The sequence below is a fragment of the Haliotis asinina genome, chromosome 2 (genome assembly GCF_037392515.1).
Source record: "Haliotis asinina isolate JCU_RB_2024 chromosome 2, JCU_Hal_asi_v2, whole genome shotgun sequence".
In the NCBI taxonomy this organism is placed as follows: Eukaryota; Metazoa; Mollusca; class Gastropoda; order Lepetellida; family Haliotidae; genus Haliotis; species Haliotis asinina.
The window spans coordinates 38,201,163-38,220,251 of NC_090281.1; the positions used below are offsets into that span (position 1 = coordinate 38,201,163).

Below are 19,089 nucleotides of genomic sequence, written 5' to 3' on the forward strand. Positions count from 1 at the left end.
ACCCAAAAAACACAAACGAGCACTAGATGAGTGTTTGTCCTCGGACGAGGACAGTGCTACAAACGGATTACCGGATACATGGAGCAGATTTTTGGTTGTATCTTCTACTGACGGTGAACCTCTAAAACTCAATCCATTTGCCACATCAAAAGCAATTTATGGACTTGTTGGGGATGTCCAAGCTGTTACAAAAATTAGATCTGGGTTTCTCCTCATAGAGTGTAAAACAGCGAAACAATCAGCTACCCTCATAGGTACAAAACAGCTTGCAAATACTGCAGTATCTGTTTCACCCCATAAGTCTTTGAACAGCAGCAAAGGCATCTTGAGAGACAGGGACCGGTGGCTTGCCCACATGAGTGAAACAGAAATCGCCACTGACCTACAAAATCAAGGAGTCACTCATGTCAAACGATTCACTTTTAAGAAAAATGGAGAAACTTTCAATACAAATACTTATTTGATTTCTTTTTCACAACCGAAACATCCAAAGTATATCAAAGCTGGATATTGTAATATCGAAGTGGAGCAATATATTCCAAATCCACTTCGTTGTTACAAGTGTCAAAAGTTTGGTCACGGTGCCCAATCTTGCAGGAATCGTGCAACATGCTACAGATGTGGTGAAGAAGATCATGAAGGTTCTGACTGTTTGTCTTCTCTAAAATGTGTTAATTGTCTGGGAGACCATATGTCTTCATCAAAGTCATGTGAAATCTGGAAACGTGAATATGAAATTATCAAGATCAAAACTCAAAAGAATGTCACCTATCATGAGGCAAAACGTTTAGTAAATGCAGCCTCGCCTCAGTCATCAAGTATAACATACTCTGCTGTCGTTGCTCGCCCTCATGCTAAATCTGTGCTGTCTGTTTCATGTCAGACAGATATCACCTGGGTCAAAGCTGACAAACAAACTTTAAGTACAACAGATTCTGCTGGTGATAAGAATCATGCCACATCAGCTTGCCAGACTGAATCACAAACAATATCTCCTGCAGTGAAAAATCCTTGTCATAAAGTAGATTATAGACAAAAAAATGATCGAGTACAAAAGGGATCACGTGATCCTGTACAAGTCTATAACAAGTTTCAACTTTTAGAAGACATGGACGTCTCTCCTCATCCCCGTGCGCGAAATAGAAGCAGTTCGCCTCGGAAGGGGAAAAGTCGGTCCCCAGTACTACCACCTGCTATTAAATGAACAATAATTCCTTAATCCAATGGAATTGCAGAGGACTTAGGACCAATTTTAATGAAGTACAATTACTAGCACAGGATTATAAACCATCAGCATTTAGTTTTCAAGAAACTTACTTGAAACATACTGATAAGTTCGAATTGCGTAAATACCATTCTTATCATTCTTTTTCACCCCCTGGTGACAAAGCCACTGGTGGATCTTCCATATTGGTGAGACATGGTACTATTCATAGCCCTGTTCCTCTTAAAACCAATCTTCAGGCTGTTGCTGTTCGACTTACTTTACATATAACTCTTACTCTTTGTTCCTTGTATATCTCCCCTTCTTCCATTCTCCATCAGAATGATCTTCAAGATTTGTATGACCAATTACCAAAACCCTGTATCATAATGGCTGATCTCAATGGACATAACCCATTATGGGGAAGTCCTGATACCAACAGTACAGGGAGAGTTCTTGAAGAGTTTATATCTGATAATAATTTATGTATATTCAATGATGGCTCTAACACGTATTTGCATCCTGCAACGGGAACATATTCGTCTTTAGATCTGTCACTCACTGATTCAAACGTTTATAATGAGTTTGAATGGTCAGTCCATAATGATCTTTGTGGTAGTGACCATTTTCCTACAGTACTTACAGCAATTAACCCTTCCGATGATCCGCCTGTAACAAGATGGAATTTTTCAAAGGTCAATTGACCATTATTTCAGGCCACCTGCCTTATGGAACTTAAACCAAACCTTTTCATGGATGTACCTGATCCAATTAAAATATTCTCAGACAAACTAAAACATATAGCTGATGAAACTATTCCTAAGTCCTCTGTAAATCCGCACATCCGTAAACCATGGTTTAATGATGAATGCAAACAGGCTAGGAAAAAGAGGAAGAAAGCAGAGAAATATTTTCGTCTTCATCCCACTGTTCATAACTTAGATAATGTAAAAATCAGTTACGCTAAAGCTCGACGAACGTTTACACACATTAAACGTCATACTTGGAAAAATTACGTTTCCAAAATAAATTCCCGTACTCCTATGTCAAGGGTATGGAATATGATCCAAAAAATTAAAGGCAAGGGTTCCAAATCCAGTAGTATTCAGCATCTCAAAAATGATAATAACATACTAACTGAAAAGTCTGATATTGCAAACAAGTTGGGTGAAACTTTGGCTAAACATTCGTCCTCCTCAAATTATCATCCACAATTCCAGACTTATCAAACACGCCAAGAGAAGAAACCAGTAACTTTTAAATCTGATAATGGTGAAGATTATAATGAGGTATTTTCATTGCATGAACTTCATACTGCATTATCACAGGCTCACGATACTGCAACAGGACCTGATAATATCCATTACCAACTCTTAAAACACGTGCCTGAACCCAACATTTTCCCCCTTCATGGCGAAAGGCCGTAGTTGTTCCTATTCCAAAGCCTGGGAGGGATCATACAGATCCATCAAATTACCGACCTATTTCCTTAACTAGCTGTGTTTGCAAAACCATGGAGGGAATGGTAAATAATCGCTTAGTTTGGTTTTTGGAAACCAACAATCTTATTACTGATATACAATGTGGTTTTCGTAAAAACCGAAGCACAATTGACCACTTGGTTCAGTTGGAAAAAGTTCATTTGATAAAAGTTCTTTCATTAAAAAACAACATGCAGTATCAATCTTTTTTGATCTCGAAAAAGCATATGATACTACTTGGAAGCATGGTATTTTGAAAGATTTATATTCTTTTGGGTTGAGAGGTCGCTTGCCTCAGTTTATATCCAATTTTTTAAATGACAGACAGTTTCAAGTACGTGTGGGATTAACCCTCTCAGATTATTTTCATCAAGATCAGGGTGTTCCACAAGGCTGTATTTTGTCTGTGACTTTATTTAGTATTAAAATCAATAGTTTTAAGTGATTCAGTAGATGGATCACTATTTGTGGATGATTTTAATGTTTCTTGTAGAGGTAGAAATATGCATACAATAGAGATTCAATTACAAATTTGTCGCAATAAAATTGAAAAATGGTCACTTGAAAACGGGTTTAAATTTTCTATAACAAAAACAAATTGTTTGCATTTCTGCAGAAAGTACAAACCGCATAAAGATCCAGAACTATTTTTAAATGGCACCCCCATCAAAGTAGTAAAGGAGGCCAAGTTCTTGGGTCTTATTTTCGACTCGCATCTAACTTTTCTACCCACATTAATGCCTTAAAACTAAATGCCTGAAGGCACTTGATCTGTTAAAAGTTGTTTCCAATTCAAAGTGGGGAGGAGACCAAACGTCCCTACTCCACTTATACAGATCTCTCATCCGTTCGAAACTTGATTACGGCTCCATCGTTTATGGTGGAGCCTGTAAAAGCAACCTCAAACTACTTGATTCTATCCACCATCAAGGTCTAAGACTATGTCTTGGGTCATTTAGAACTTCTCCTATTGACAGTCTTTACGTCGAGGCCGATGAGCCATCTCTTACTCAACGACGTATAAAACTCTCCTTACAGTATATAACAAAATTATATTCTAATGAAGCCAACCCTGCATTTAACGGTTTTTTTAATCCTTTTTATGAGGATCTGTACTATAAAAAGTCTTCTCTTGTTCCGCCCCTGGGACTTAGAGTGAAACCTTTTCTGTCTGCTTGCGGCATTGAGCTAGCCAATATATCTCCTTCCCGTCTACTTTCGTCTCCACCTTGGCAGTTAGTTAGACCCGAAGTTGACCTAACACTGACAAGTTTTAAAAAATCAGAAACAAATGAATTACAATATAAACAAGAATATAATCAATTAAACAGTAAGTATAATACATACAAATCTTTATTTACAGATGGGTCCAAGGATGGTGGCGCAGTGGCTTGTGCCACTGTCATTGGATCCAGAACAATATCTTTCAGATTACCAGATAATAGTTCTATTTTCACAGCAGAAGTTAACGCAATATTAACTGCTCTTAAATATATTGAAAGACATCCCAGACATAAACAGTATATTATCTATTCTGATTCTCTTTCTTGCCTTCAGGCAATTAAAAACATGTCATGTAAACATCCACTTTTAATAGAAATAGTTGAAATGTATAATAATTTTGCTACTGGCCAATACGACATCGTCTTTTGTTGGTTACCCAGCCATGTAGGCATTTCTGGCAACACAATGGCCGATCTTGCTGCCAAGGCAGCACTCAAAAACTCCGAGACTCCACTTCTTGTCCCATACTCTGATTATAAAGCTACCATTGGATCGTATATCCGAGATCTGATGCAAAAGAGGTGGGACACCCAAGTGGGTGTAAATAAATTACATGAAATAAAACCTTATATTGGTTATACCCACTTGGGTTGTCAATCCAGATTTCAGGAGGTCATTATGCGGAGATGTCGTATTGGCCATACGAGATATAATCATGAATACCTTTTGAAAGGTGAGGATCCTCCGTTCTGCATCCCTTGTGATGAAAGAATCACAGTCAAGCATGTCTTGCTTGACTGTGTTGAGTATTCCATTACAAGGGATCTGTATTTTAATTCACAAACAATGAAGGATCTTTTTAGCAATGTTAGCCCTCATTTAATTATTGCATTTTTAAAGGAATTAGATTTATTAACTGGACTGTAAATAGATAAATATTTTATAATTGGAAGATTAAATTAGTGACTCAAACCGTTAGTGGCTGTACCCTTGAAGGGGGTTGAAGTACCGTAAAATAATTGTCCTCCTGAGAGGGTACATAAGTCCAAAAACATTTGAAGTAAATTTAAGTTTTCCAGCTTTTTAATCGTAGAATAAGTGTGTTTTTAGTTTATGGCTAGATTTGTCTAAATTGCTAACAGCTGAGGGGATGATGTAAATCCAACTAGGGTCCATGCAGGAAGCAAATGTACTGTACGGGATATCCCCATGGCCCTTAGTATGGTGATCTACCTTCAGTTGTTGGCAACCTATAGCTCATTTTTATATTGTACTGTCCTGTATAGATACATTGTTTTAGGTCTATTCACTAGTTTTACATTCTACTCTGTGATATCCTAGTTAGTTTTACTGTCCTTTGTCGACAGGGTTTTACAACGTATGTGCTATTAATTCATTTGTATTTACATAACTACTCGTTCTCGTCACGATATGGCTGCAATATTGCCGATGTGACGTTAAATATTAACTCACTCACTCACTTGTCCAAATAGTTCTATCAGTTTTACCGTTCCACACTAGTTTTATCCGTAGCTGTGATACTCTAGTTGTTTTACTGTCCTTTGACGACAGTTTTTTTATAGTATGCACATTACCCATTTCAATTTCCAATCTGTTCTCGTCACGATATGGCTGAAATATTGCCGACGTGACGTTAAATATGAACTCACTCACTCACCCCAATTACGTGTCACAGGCAGAACCTCCCTGGCATTTAATTTGGTATGCAAATATTGCTATTTGCGTCATAATTGCTGGAGTACAACATCCCTGTATCCCTGGTGTTGGCATCTTGGAGATCCGGTGCTACTTGACACCGTCCTTGTTGACACTCCATGGTGAGTGGGGAGCAGGGGTGCTGAATACTCTTCCTTTCATGATGTCTTCCCAACAAGCTGGTTCATCTCGCTGTGAAAAAAAGAGGCGTCTGGTTGAAACAGATTGTACACCTGAAACCATTCCTGTAAATGTTGATTCTTGGGCTCGATTTTTAGTGTTTGAGTCTAAGGACTTTCTACCGACCAAACTCAATCCCTTCGCAATTTCAAAAGCTATCTCTGGAATTTGTGGTGAAGTAAAGAACGTTACCCGTCTTCGTAGTGGCTCGCTTTTGGTTGAGTGTGCACGGAGACAGCAATCTTTCAATCTGCTGTCTGTCATGAACTTTGGTTGCTGTGTCTGTGCACAGGACATTGAATTCTTGCCGTGGTATCATACGGGACAAAGCTCGTTGTCTCTGTGATATGTCAGAGGAGGATATAGCTCTTGAACTTGAGGACCAAGGTGTTACAGCAGTGAAACGTTTCACTTTCAAGAGAGATGGTAATATCACTCCAACTAATACTTACCTCTTAACCTTTTCGCGATCTTCTCTTCCACAGTCAATAAAAGCAGGTTATATGTCCCCAATCCACTACGGTGTTATAAGTGTCAGCATTTCGGTCATGGGTCTAACTCTTGTCGAAACCCTGTGGTGTGTCATCGCTGTGGTGACCATCATGAGGGTGCAGACTGTGAGCATGACATAAAATGCGCAAACTGTGAAGGCCCACATGCAGCTTCATCCAGGTCCTGTCCTGTTTATATACGGGAATCTAAAATAATGAAAATCAAATGCGAAAAGAACATTTCATACATTGATGCCAAGAAACTGTTTACAAGTCAAACTTCAACTGCGTTGAACATATCTTATTCTGCGGCAGTCAACCGCACTGTAGCTACATCCCCGACTGCTTGTCAGACTGACTTGACCTGGGTTCAGTTAGAAAGACCTGTTAATTCAGGAAAAACACTTACTTCAGCAGTCACTCAGTCTACTACCGGGTCTCAGACTGAAATTCAGCCTTCGACATCAAAGACGTCTGTTTCACAGCCAGCTCATTCAAAAACAGGTACTGACCAAACAGGAAAGAAGAAAGGAAAAAGGTTAAATAGAAACTATCCACCTATTGTCCCATCACCTCCAGAGGTCCCTCTACAAAACCCGTTTGAACCTCTGGATATGGAGGTTACTCCTTCCTCACAAGGCAGTCGGAGGAACAGCTCCTCCTCAAATAACCGTAAACGATCACCAATTGAGCCACCATGACTCAGTTGAATAATATAATTCAGTGGAATTGCAGAGGGCTTAAAAATAACTTCAGTGAAATACAATTACTCATTCAAGACCTTCAACCGACATTGTGCAGTTTGTATATACCTCCCTCTCCCAGTATTCAACAATCAGATCTTCAAAAACTCTTTAAAACAACCCCGTCTCTTCTATTGAAGATGGACACGTGAAGGTCCCGGGGTAGAATAGGCCTTCAGCAACCCATGCTTGCAAAAAAGGCGACTCAGCTTGTCGTAAGAGGCGACTAACGGGATCGGGTGGTCAGGCTCGCTGACTTGGTTGACGCGTGTCATCGGTTCCCAATTGCGCAGATCGATGCTCATGTTGTTGATCACTGGATTGTCTGGTCCAGACTCGATTATTTACAGACCGCCGCCATATAGCTTTAATATTGCTGAGTGCGGCGTAAAACTAAACTCACTCACTCAAAAACTCTTTGATCAACTTCCGAAGCCATGTCTTATCATGGGTGACCTAAACGGGCACAACCAACTTTGGGGAGGTGTCCATACTAACACCAAAGGTAAACTCCTGGAGAAATTCATTTCAAATAACAATTTATGTATTTTCAATGATGATTCAGCCACTTATTTACATCCAGCTACGGGAACATATTCTTCTCTGGATCTATCACTTGCTGACCTCATTTTATATAATGAATTGGAATGGACGGTCCATGATGACCTATGTGGGAGTGATCATTTCCCCACCATTCTGAAAACACTCAACCCTGGTGATGATCCACCGATATTTAGACGGAACTTTGCCAAGGCTGACTGGTCGCTATATAAAATATTGTGTAATGATAACTTAAAACCTGATGTTTTTGTGAACAGCGAAGATCCAATACAGTTGTTTTCCGATTTATTGAATGACATCGCTGACCAAACTATACCTAAGTCTTCTGCAGTTCCACATATCCGTAAGCCATGGTTCAACAATGAATGTAAACAGGCCAGGAAGTGTAGGAAGAAGGCTGAAAAGTATTTTCGCCGACACCCTACTGTCCATAATCTTGACAAAGTTAAAATTTTAAATGCCAAGGCTAGACGTTCTTTTAAACAAAATAAGCGTCAGACTTGGCGAAATTATGTATCGAAAATCAATTCACGCACGCCTATGTCAAAAGTGTGGAACATCATTCAAAGAATAAAGGGCAAAGGTTCTAAATCTACTGATAATTTATTAACAAATAAATCTGACATTGCCAATAAACTTGGTGAAACTCTCGCCAAGCATTCATCTTCATCAAATTATGTCCCTCAGTTTCAAAAGTTTCAGAAACATCAGGAGAGGAAAAGATTAAATTTTACCTCAGAAAACGGTGAGGATTATAATGAATTATTTTCAATACATGAACTACATACCGCCCTTGAGCAAGCTCATGATACAGCAACAGGGGCTGACAATATCCACTATCAGCTCCTGAAGCACTTGCCTGAATCGTGTCTGGAAACACTGCTAAATGTTTTTGATTCAATATGGACTTCAGGGAAGTTTCCATCTTCCTGGTGTAATGCCATTGTAGTCCCCATTCCAAAACCTGGCCGGGATCATACTGATCCATCAAATTATAGACCAGTCTCTTTAACGAGTTGTGTCTGTAAAACCATGGCACGAATGGTAAACAATAGATTAACCTGGTATCTGGAAACCAATTACCTTATAACAAATATTCAATGTGGTTTCAGGAAAAATCGTATTACCATTGACCATTTGGTACGTCTGGAATCCTTCATCAAAAATGCAATAGTATATAAACAACATGCAGTATCGATATTCTTTGATTTGGAGAAGGCATACGATACCACTTGGAAGCATGGCATTTTAAAGGATTTACATGACTTCGGTTTAAGGGGTCGTTTGCCTCTTTTCATATCACAATTTTTAAAAGACAGGCAGTTTCAAGTCCGAGTAGGTTCTACCCTGTCTGATCATTACAATCAGGATCAGGGTGTTCCGCAAGGCAGCATTTTGTCTGTGACCTTATTTAGTATCAAGATCAACAGTTTATCCAAGGTTTTAAACGACTCAATAGATGGATCACTTTTCGTGGATGATTTTAATATTTCCTGTCGCGGTAAGAATATGCATACTATTGAACGGCAACTGCAGTTGTGCTTAAACAAAATAAATAAATGGTGTCTTGAGAATGGTTTTAAATTTTCTAAGACAAAAACTAATTGCATCCATTTCTGCCGTAAGTATAAACCACATAAGGACCCAGAATTATTTTTAAATGGCACTCCTATCAAAGTCGTTAAGGAGGCCAAGTTCTTAGGTTTGATTTTCGACTCTCATTTAACTTTTCTTCCGCATATCAAATCCCTGAAAACTAAATGCCTGAAGGCACTTGATCTATTGAAAGTTGTGTCAAACTCAAAATGGGGAGGGGTCAAGCTACTCTCCTGCACCTATACCGTTCACTTGTCCGTTCGAAGCTTGATTATGGCTCCATCATTTATGGTGGAGCCTGTAAAAGCAATCTACAACTCCTTGATTCTATCCACCACCAAGGTCTGAGACTTTATCTTGGGTCGTTCCGAACTTCTCCTATTGACAGTCTCTATGTCGAAGCCGATGAACCATCTCTTACACAGCGCCGTATCAAATTAGCTTTACAATATGTCACAAAACTATACTCTAACGAATCTAACCCTGCATATAACTGTGTCTTCAGTCCTCTTTATGAGGATTTGTATAGCAAAATGTTTTCTCTTGTTCCACCTGTTGGGCTCAGAATAAAGCCGTTTATTGCTGCTGCTGGTATTAAGCTGGACAACGTAGCTCCTTTCCGTCTTCTTTCCTCTCCCCCTTGGCATTAACTAACATTAACGACTTTTAAAAAATCAGAAACGAATGAATTACAGTATAAACAAGAATATAATCAATTGAAACATTAATATAACAATTACAAATCCTTATTTACAGATGGGTCCAAGGATGGTGGCGCAGTAGCTTGTACCACTGTCATTGGATCCAGAACAATATCTGCTAGATTACCAGATTGCAGCTCCATTTTCACAGCTGAAGCAAACGCCATACTAATGGCTCTTAAATATATTGAAAGACACCCGAAACGTAAACAGTATGTAATATATTCCGACTCTCTTTCTTGCCTTCAGGCTATTAAAAATACTTCTTGTAAACATCCACTTTTAATTGAAATTATTGAACTGTATAATACTCTTGCTACTGGCCAGTACGACATCGTCTTCTGTTGGTTACCCAGCCATGTAGGCATTTCCGGTAACGCAATGGCCGATCTTGCTGCCAAGGCAGCACTCAACAAATCTGTGACACCACTTCTTATTCCATACAGCGATTATAAATCTAGCATTAGAACTTACATCCGTGATCTAATGCAGAAGAAGTGGGACACCCAAGTAGGTATAAATAAATTACATGAAATAAAACCGTATATTGGTTATTCCTACTTGGGTTGTCAGTCCAGATTTGAAGAGGTAATCATGCGGCGATGTCGTATTGGCCATACTAGATATACTCATTCATACCTATTGAAAGGTGCGGATCCTCCGTTTTGCATCCCTTGTGATGAGAGAACCACGGTCAAGCATATCCTGCTTGACTGTGTTGAATTCTCCATCATGAGGGATAAATATTTCAATGTAAAAACAATTAAGGATCTTTTTAACACCGTAAGTTCTCATTTAATTCTTGGATTTTTAAAAGAAATTGATTTCATCTCTGAATTTTGATTATTATGTTCTGTAGATAGCTGTATTTTAATTCATGGTAGTTTAGATTAGTAACTAGAATTGTTAGTGGCTGTACCCTCAAAGGGGGTTGAAGTACCGTAAAATTATTGTCCTCCTGAGAGGGTACGTAAGTCCCAAAACATTTCCTGTACGTTTAGACTTCCACTGTTTTTAGTCGTAGTATATGTGAATTTTTATTTTTGGGCTAGATATGACTCAATTGCTAACAGCTGGGGGGATGATGTAAATCCAACTAGGGTCCATGCAGGTAGCAAAAGTACTGTAAGTCCCCATGGTCCCTAGTATGGTGATCTACCTTCAGTTGTTGGCAATCTATAGCCTGATTTTATATTGTATTGTCCGAATAGTGATATAAGATTTTACTTTCCACACTAGTTTTAATCATATTTGTGATATTCTAGTTGTTTTACTGTCCCTCGTTGACAGGTTTTTATAGTATCCATATATTTCACTTCAGTATTAAACGTTCTCGTCACGATATGGCTGAGATATTGCCGATGTGACATTAAATATTAACTCACTCACTCACTCACTCACTCCAGATTTGAAGAGGTCATTATGCGACGATGTCGCATTGGCCATACGCGTTACACCCACAGTTATTTACTAAAAGGCGATTATCCTCCGTTTTGTATCCCTTGTGGTGAGAGAACCACGGTCAAGCATATCCTGCTTGACTGTGTTGAATTCTCCATCATAAGGGATAACTCTTTCAATGACAAAACAATGAAGGATCTTTTTAGCACAGTTAGTACTCATTTAATTCTTGGATTTTTAAAAGAAATTGATTTTTTTATTGAATTGTAATTGATATGTTCTGTAGCTAGTTGTATTTTAATGATTGGTAGTTTAAATTAGTAACTTAGATTGTTAGTGGCTGTACCCTCAAAGGCGGTTGAAGTATTGTAAAATTATTGTCCTCCTGAGAGGGTACGTAAGTCCAATACTCTCATAGCCAATTTAAATCTACTACTAATTTTTAATCGTAGAATATTTGTTGTTTTACGTAATGGCTAAATTTCAGGATAAGCGCCAATAGCTGAGGGGATGGTGTAAATCCAGCTAGGGTTCATGCAGGTAGCAGAAGTAATGTAAGTCCCCATGGACCTTAGTATGGTGATCTACCTTCAGTTGTTGGCGATCTATAGTCCCGGTTTTATGTTGTATTATCTTCTTTAATTCCAACGTTTTAACTTTCAATGCTAGTTTTATGTTCTGTGATACTCTAGTGTTTTACTGTCCTTCGCTGACAGGTTTTACTTTTTCTCTTTTCTCATCTTAACATTACTATAACTTATATTGTTTTCGTCACGATATGGCTGCAATATTGCCGATGTGACGTTAAATATTAACTCACTCACTCACTCACTCACTCACTGTACAACTGTTTTTTAATTTTCCTTTCAATGTTGCGAGCAAGGGTTTTTCAAACCATACTACTTATCCGCTCAGCATTTCAAAGATAAAGGAAAAATGCACCTAAATATGCAGGACTTGAAACAAAACTGGTCTTTGCAGGATGACACCCGTGGAGCACGACTTGAGCATGCAACTGCTTGAACAAGAGTGAGTGAGTGAGTGAGTTAATATTTAACGTCACATCGGCAATATCTCAGCCATATCGTGACGAGAACGTTAAATACTGAAATGAAATATATGGATACTAAAAAACCTGTCAACGAGGGACAGTAAAACAACTAGAATATCACAATTTGGATTAAAACTAGTGTGGAAAGATAAAACTAATATCACTATTCGGACAATACAACATAAAAACAGGCTATAGATCGCCAACAACTGAAGGTAGATCACCATACTAGGGGCCATGGGGACTTACAGTACGTTTGCTACCTGCATGGTCCCTAGCTGGGTTTACACCATCCCCTCAGCTGCTGGCGACTGTATGCAAGATTAGCCACAATTTAAAATGACATATATTCTACGATTAAAAAGTGGAAGATTAAATCTGACTTATACTGTTTTTGGACTTACGTACCCTCTCAGGAGGACAATAATTTTACGGTACTTCAACCCCCTTCGAGGATACAGCCACTAACAATCTTAAAATTGATAATTCAACTTCCAATTATAAAATAGTAATCTATTTACAAGTCATGTAACAGTTCTAATTCTTTTAAAAACGCAATGATTAAATGAGCACTAACATTACTAAAAAGATCCTTCATAGTTCTTGATTTAAAAAAGTTATCCCTTGTGATGGAATATTCCACACAGTCAAGCAAGACATGCTTGACTGTGATTCTTTCATCACAAGGGATACAAAACGGAGGATCTTCACCTTTAAGCAAATATTCATGTGTGTATCGTGTGTGGCCAATACGACATCGTCGCATGATGACCTCTTCAAATCTGGACTGACAACCCAAGTAGGTGTAACCAATATAGGGTTTTATTGCATGTAATTTATTTATGCCCACTTGGGTGTCCCACTTCTTCTGCATCAGATCATGGATGTAAGTTCTAATGCTGGCTTTATAATCAGAGTATGGAATAAGAAGTGGTGTCACAGATTTGTTGAGTGCTGCCTTGGCAGCAAGATCGGCCATCACATTCCCAGAAATACCTACGTGACTGGGTAACCAACAAAAGACGATGTCGTATTGGCCAGTAGCAAGAGTATTATACAATTCAATAATTTCAATTAAAAGCGGATGTTTACAAGAAATGTTTTTAATAGCCTGAAGACAAGAAAGAGAGTCGGAATATATTATATACTGTTTACGTTTAGGGTGTCTTTGAATATATTTAAGAGCTGTTAATATGGCGTTAGCTTCTGCTGTAAAAATAGAACTATTATCTGGTAATCTAGAAGATATTGTTCTGGATCCAATGACAGTAGCACAAGCTACTGCTCCACCGTCCTTGGACCCATCTGTAAATAAGGATTTGTAATTGTTATATGTATGTTTCAATTGATTATATTCTTGTTTATACTGTAATTCATTAGTTTCTGATTTTTTAAATGTAGTTAATGTTAGGTCAACCTGTGGCCTAACCAACTGCCATGGGGGAGAGGAAAGAAGACAGGAAGGAGCTATATTGTTCAGCTGAATACCAGCAGCAGCAATAATCGGCTTTATTCTGAGCCCAAGGGGTGGAACAAGAGAAGACTTTTTGCTATACAAATCCTCATAAAGGGGATTGAAGACACAGTTATATGCAGGGTTAGATTCGTTAGAGTATAGTTTTATGATATATTGTAAAGATAATTTGATACGGCGTTGTGCAAGAGATGGCTCATCGGCCTCAACGTAAAGACTGTCAATAGGTGAAGTTCTGAAGGACCCAAGACAAAGTCTTAGACCTTGGTGATGGACAGGATCAAGAAGTTTAAGATTGCTTTTGCAGGCTCCACCATAGACGATGGAGCCATAATCAAGTTTAGAACGAACGAGTGATCGATATAAATGGAGAAGAGTAGCTTGATCCCCTCCCCATTTTGAATTTGAAACCACTTTCAACAAGTCAAGAGCTTTCAGGCATTTAGTTTTAAGTGATTTAATATGTGGTAAAAACGTTAAGTGTGAATCAAAGATTAGACCCAAGAACTTGGCTTCCTTCACAATCTTAATGGGCGTCCCATCTAGAGACAGTTCAGGGTCTTTATGTGGTTTGTATTTTCGACAAAAATGTATGCAGTTAGTTTTTGATTTAGAAAATTTAAAGCCGTGGTCTAGACACCATTTATTAATCCTGTTTAAACACAACTGCAATTGCCGTTCAATGGTATGCATATTTTTACCACGACAAGAAATATTAAAATCATCCACAAATAACGACCCATCAATTGAATCATTTAAAACTTTAGATAAACTGTTGATCTTGATGCTAAAAACAGTGACTGACAAAATACTGCCTTGTGGAACACCCTGATCCTGATTGTAATGATCAGACAGGGTAGAACCCACGCGGACCTGGAATTGTCTGTTATTTAAAAACTTGGCAATAAATTTAGGCAAACGACCTCGCAAGCCGAAGTCATGTAAATCTCGTAAAATGCCATATTTCCAAGTAGTGTCATATGCTTTTTCAAGATCAAAAAAGATAGACACAGCGTGTTGTTTGTTAATCAGTGCATTTTTAACAAATGATTCTAAACGCACTAAGTGATCGACAGTACTTCTGTTTTTGCGGAAACCACATTGTATATCTGTGATAAGGTTATTAGTTTCCAAGTACCAAACAAGTCGATTATTTATCATGCGTTCCATGGTCTTGCAAACACAGCTTGTTAATGAAATCGGACGATAATTGGATGGATCCGTATGATCACGTCCAGGTTTAGGTATTGGTACTACTATGGCATCACGCCATGACGGAGGAAAGTTACCCAATGTCCAAATATCATCAAAAATATTTAGGAGAGTTTCTAGGCAGGATTCTGGTAAGTGCTTCAGGAGTTGATAATGTATGTTATCAGCTCCAGTAGCAGTGTCATGAGCCTGATCAAGAGCAGTATGGAGTTCATGAATAGAAAACGTTCCATTATAATCTTCCCCATTATCAGAATTGAAATTAATAGTTTTCTTTTCTTGTTGTTTTTGATACTGCTGGAATTTAGGTAAATAATTAGAAGAGGAAGAGTGTTTAGCGAGTGTTTCGCCCAATTTATTTGCGATATCTGATTTATCAGTAAGTAATTGATCTTCATCTTTAAGATGATGGACAGTAGATTTAGTACCTTCACCTTTGATTTTCTGGACCATGTTCCATACCTTGGACATGGGTGTCCGAGAATTTATTTTGGATACATAATTTTGCCAAGATTGGCGTTTGTTCTGTTTAAAAGTACGCCGTGCTTTAGCATTTAAAATTTTAAATTTATTTAAATTATGCACCATAGGATGGCGACGGAAATAATGTTCTGCTTTTTTCCTTGCCTTCCTAGCTTGTTTGCAGTCATCGTTGAACCATGGTTTTCTTATGTGTGGAACTACAGAGGACTTTGGTATACACTCATCAGCTATGGAATTCAGTTCATCCGAAAAGCATTTAATAGCATCACGAACGTCAATAAAACGTTCAGGTTTAAGTTTTTCAGCACACAGTGTTTCATATAAAGCCCAGTTAGCCTTTTTAAAATTTCGTCTTGATGACGGAGGAACATCGGATGGAGTTACAGCTTTTAACATAGTAGGAAAATGGTCACTTCCACAGAGATCATCGTGGACTGACCATTCGAATTCGTTTAGTAGTTCGGAAGTTGTCAGAGACAAGTCAAGAGCAGAATAGGTCCCTGTACCAGGATGTAAATATGTGCTGGAACCATCATTATAAATACACAAATCATTGTCAGAACAAAAGTCCTCCAACAATTTCCCTTTAGTGTTAGTAGTTATACTACCCCAGAGTGGGTTGTGCCCATTTAAATCTCCCATTATAATACAGGGCTTCGGGAGCTGATCATATAGAGCTTGAAGATCAGTTTTAGCAAACGTCGAAGACGGAGAAATATAAAGAGAGCATAGCGTAAACGCTACATGTAACGTAATTCTCACTGCAACAGCCTGCATATTAGTATTAAGTGAAACAGGGCTTTGAATAACGTTTTGTCTGACTAGAATGGATGATCCGCCAGTGGCCCGATCACCCGGAGGTGCAAAACAATGATATGTGTTAAACTGACGAAAATTAAATGTATCTGTTTGTTTTAAATATGTCTCTTGGAGACATATCGCTGAAGGTGTAAAATCTTGGACTAATAGCTGTAATTCATGTAAATTAGTCCTCAATCCTCTGCAGTTCCACTGTACAATATTATTGGAATAAACTATCTTTTAGGGGGATTTATTGGGGATCTACCCCGCACTCTTTTGGAGGGCGACAAGCTATGTGCCCTAGAATGGACATTTTCAGAAACGTCCATTTCTTCAAGAGACCCATATTTATTGTACAATTGAATTTTATTTTGTGATCCTTTAGGAGCTCTGCCACTTTGTTGTTTTGAAGCATCAGGCTTAGACTTCGGTTTACTTTTCACCGTTTGTTGACTCTCAGCTGTAGATTGAGACTTTGAGTGTGACTGAGATGCTGATTTATGATCAGACGAAGTCTTTGAGGTATTAGGAAGTGATTCCTCAGTCTGTGATGATATAGCAGTGCACAAATGTTGTGGAGAGTCGCAATTGACCCAAGTCAAGGTAGTTTGACAGCCTGTGGTTGACGTTGTTTTAGAACTAGACCCCAATGATGTTTTTGCTACTGTAGCATAACTTTCTGAAAGTTCAGATCTCTTTACCAGTTTTTTGGCCTCAGAAAAGGAGATATTTTGTGTAAATTTTATTTTATTGATCTCCATTTGCTCTTTCCAAATAGGACACTGTTTAGAAAAGGACGAATGGTCGCCTGAGCAATTGGTACATTTTTTATAATCACTGTCACAATCTTCTGTTGTGTGTGTCTTCTCACCACAGTGAGCACACACAACAGACAATGTGCAAGTATTCACACCGTGTCCATATTTCTGGCATTTAAAACACCTGAGCGGGTTGGGGATGTACGTATCAACTGGAATGTTACAGTAGCCTGCCTTCACTGATTTGGGTGCATTTGGAGATGAAAAAGTAAACAGGTACGTATTCGTTTTGATGGTTTCGTTGTTTCTCCGCGTTGAAAAGCGCTTGACATAGAGCACACCTTGATCCTTCATTTCAGATCCTATATCAAGTTCCGACATATCATCCAACAATCGATCACGATCTCTCACAATACCTTTACTTGTATTCAAGGTCTTGTGAGCAGAGACCGTGACCGGAATGCCCACGAAAGATTTTATGTTCATGAGGTTCGTTGCTTGTTGTTTTTTCCCGCATTCAACTAGCAGGGCACCCGAACGCAAGCGTCTAATGTTTTTCACCTCCCCTGCAATACCCTGAATACCCTTGGACACAGCAAAGGGGTTCAGTTTTAACGGTGTCTTGTCAGGTGTCTCAATCACAATGAATCGTGGCCAATATTCAATCGATGCAGATGGTCTCAGGTCAGTATCAACAGGGTCAATATCAAGTGGACGTTTTGTTTTTTTAAGTGGTATTTCGTAGGCCATGGTTAAGGTAATATGGTTCATCATCCGAGCTCCCCACCCACCACGGAGTATCACAAGGACAATGCTAAAGCAAGCGGGCCTCCAGCTTGCAGCACCAAGGATACCCGGATGATATACTCCAGCAGAAGAATTAAAAGATTAATAATTCTACCAGATTGGCCCATGAGCCATCGCCTTCTGGCATAGGACTCTAGGCAAAATACAGAGCAACATATTTTAAATTCAAAAATGTTTTAGATTGTAAAGCCAAGTCCAAATTTACAACAATTCCAAATGGTGTATGTGCATTGATAAATATAATCATACCCCATGCACAGGGCTTGGCATGACCAGCCGATTGGTCGAACCGGGCCCATTCGACCACCCGTCTAGGCGAAGTCAGGGCCAAAGTGGTGTATTGAGCAACAGGAACACGGTTGCAAGCTCCTATTGCCCTCAACCACCAGGATCCCTTCCTCCGCCGACACAGGGCCGCAACCCACGGCTAACGGGTTGGTGGACCAAATATCCCCCCGGGTCCACTACGGGGGTGTCGGCGAGCTCTTGGCGTTACCCAGCACCCACCACGAGGAGGTGGCTCGCCACGGGTGCCTCTTGAACAAGAAGTCGGAGCGAGAAGAGCAAGAAAGTTACTAACTACCCAACTTCTGGTCCCATCTTATGTAATGATAGATCATTTTGCACCTTTTCCTTAGAGTGATAAATAAACTGTTAGTTCCTTTATTGCAGAACTTAAAATGCTTGACAATATTTCACAGCATAGCACCTTTAACTGTCCGAACCAAGCAGAGTTGAAGCATATGTCCGGTTAGAGCCTATTTTGCGGCAGTTACCATTAGCCGAGACTCAAAACGACTTGAATTCCTTAACTGACTTGAATTCCTTAACTGACAAGTTCCAAGCGCATCTATTGTTGGAAGATTCCGATCGTGCATCTCAAATACAGAGTGTTTGGGCCGGGTTTAGGGACCTCAACAAAATGTTGAGAAGGCAATCACCTTCGCCTGATGGAATTGCTGACAAGGCTCAGAAATGGTGTCAGGACTTTGTCGAAGTAAACCAGTGTCGAGATATATGACCGTATATTCACAGCCTTAGATAGCATGTATCCGAACTGGTAAAACTTAAAAATTAACCAGCAGGGTTTGGAAAAGTTCTATTACGTTGTCACAAAGCATTTCTTTACAGGCACAAATCTAAAGCATTGATTATTTATCATGAGGTAATTAATTCACTCAACACCGGTACAAAAATTAATTTCA

The 19,089-nt window shown here is 39.0% G+C and overlaps 1 protein-coding gene across 1 annotated transcript in view; it reads left to right on the top strand.

Annotated features, from left to right (window-relative positions):
* The first annotated feature begins 4,374 nt into the window (after positions 1-4,374).
* Positions 4,375-19,089, top strand: part of LOC137271796 (uncharacterized) — a 168,358-nt gene continuing 153,643 nt past the window's right edge. Inside the window, exons 1-2 of the mRNA XM_067804196.1 lie at positions 4,375-4,490; positions 6,098-6,231. Of these exons, the coding sequence (XP_067660297.1) occupies positions 4,375-4,490; positions 6,098-6,231 (250 nt within the window). The remainder of the gene's footprint in view (positions 4,491-6,097; positions 6,232-19,089) is intronic.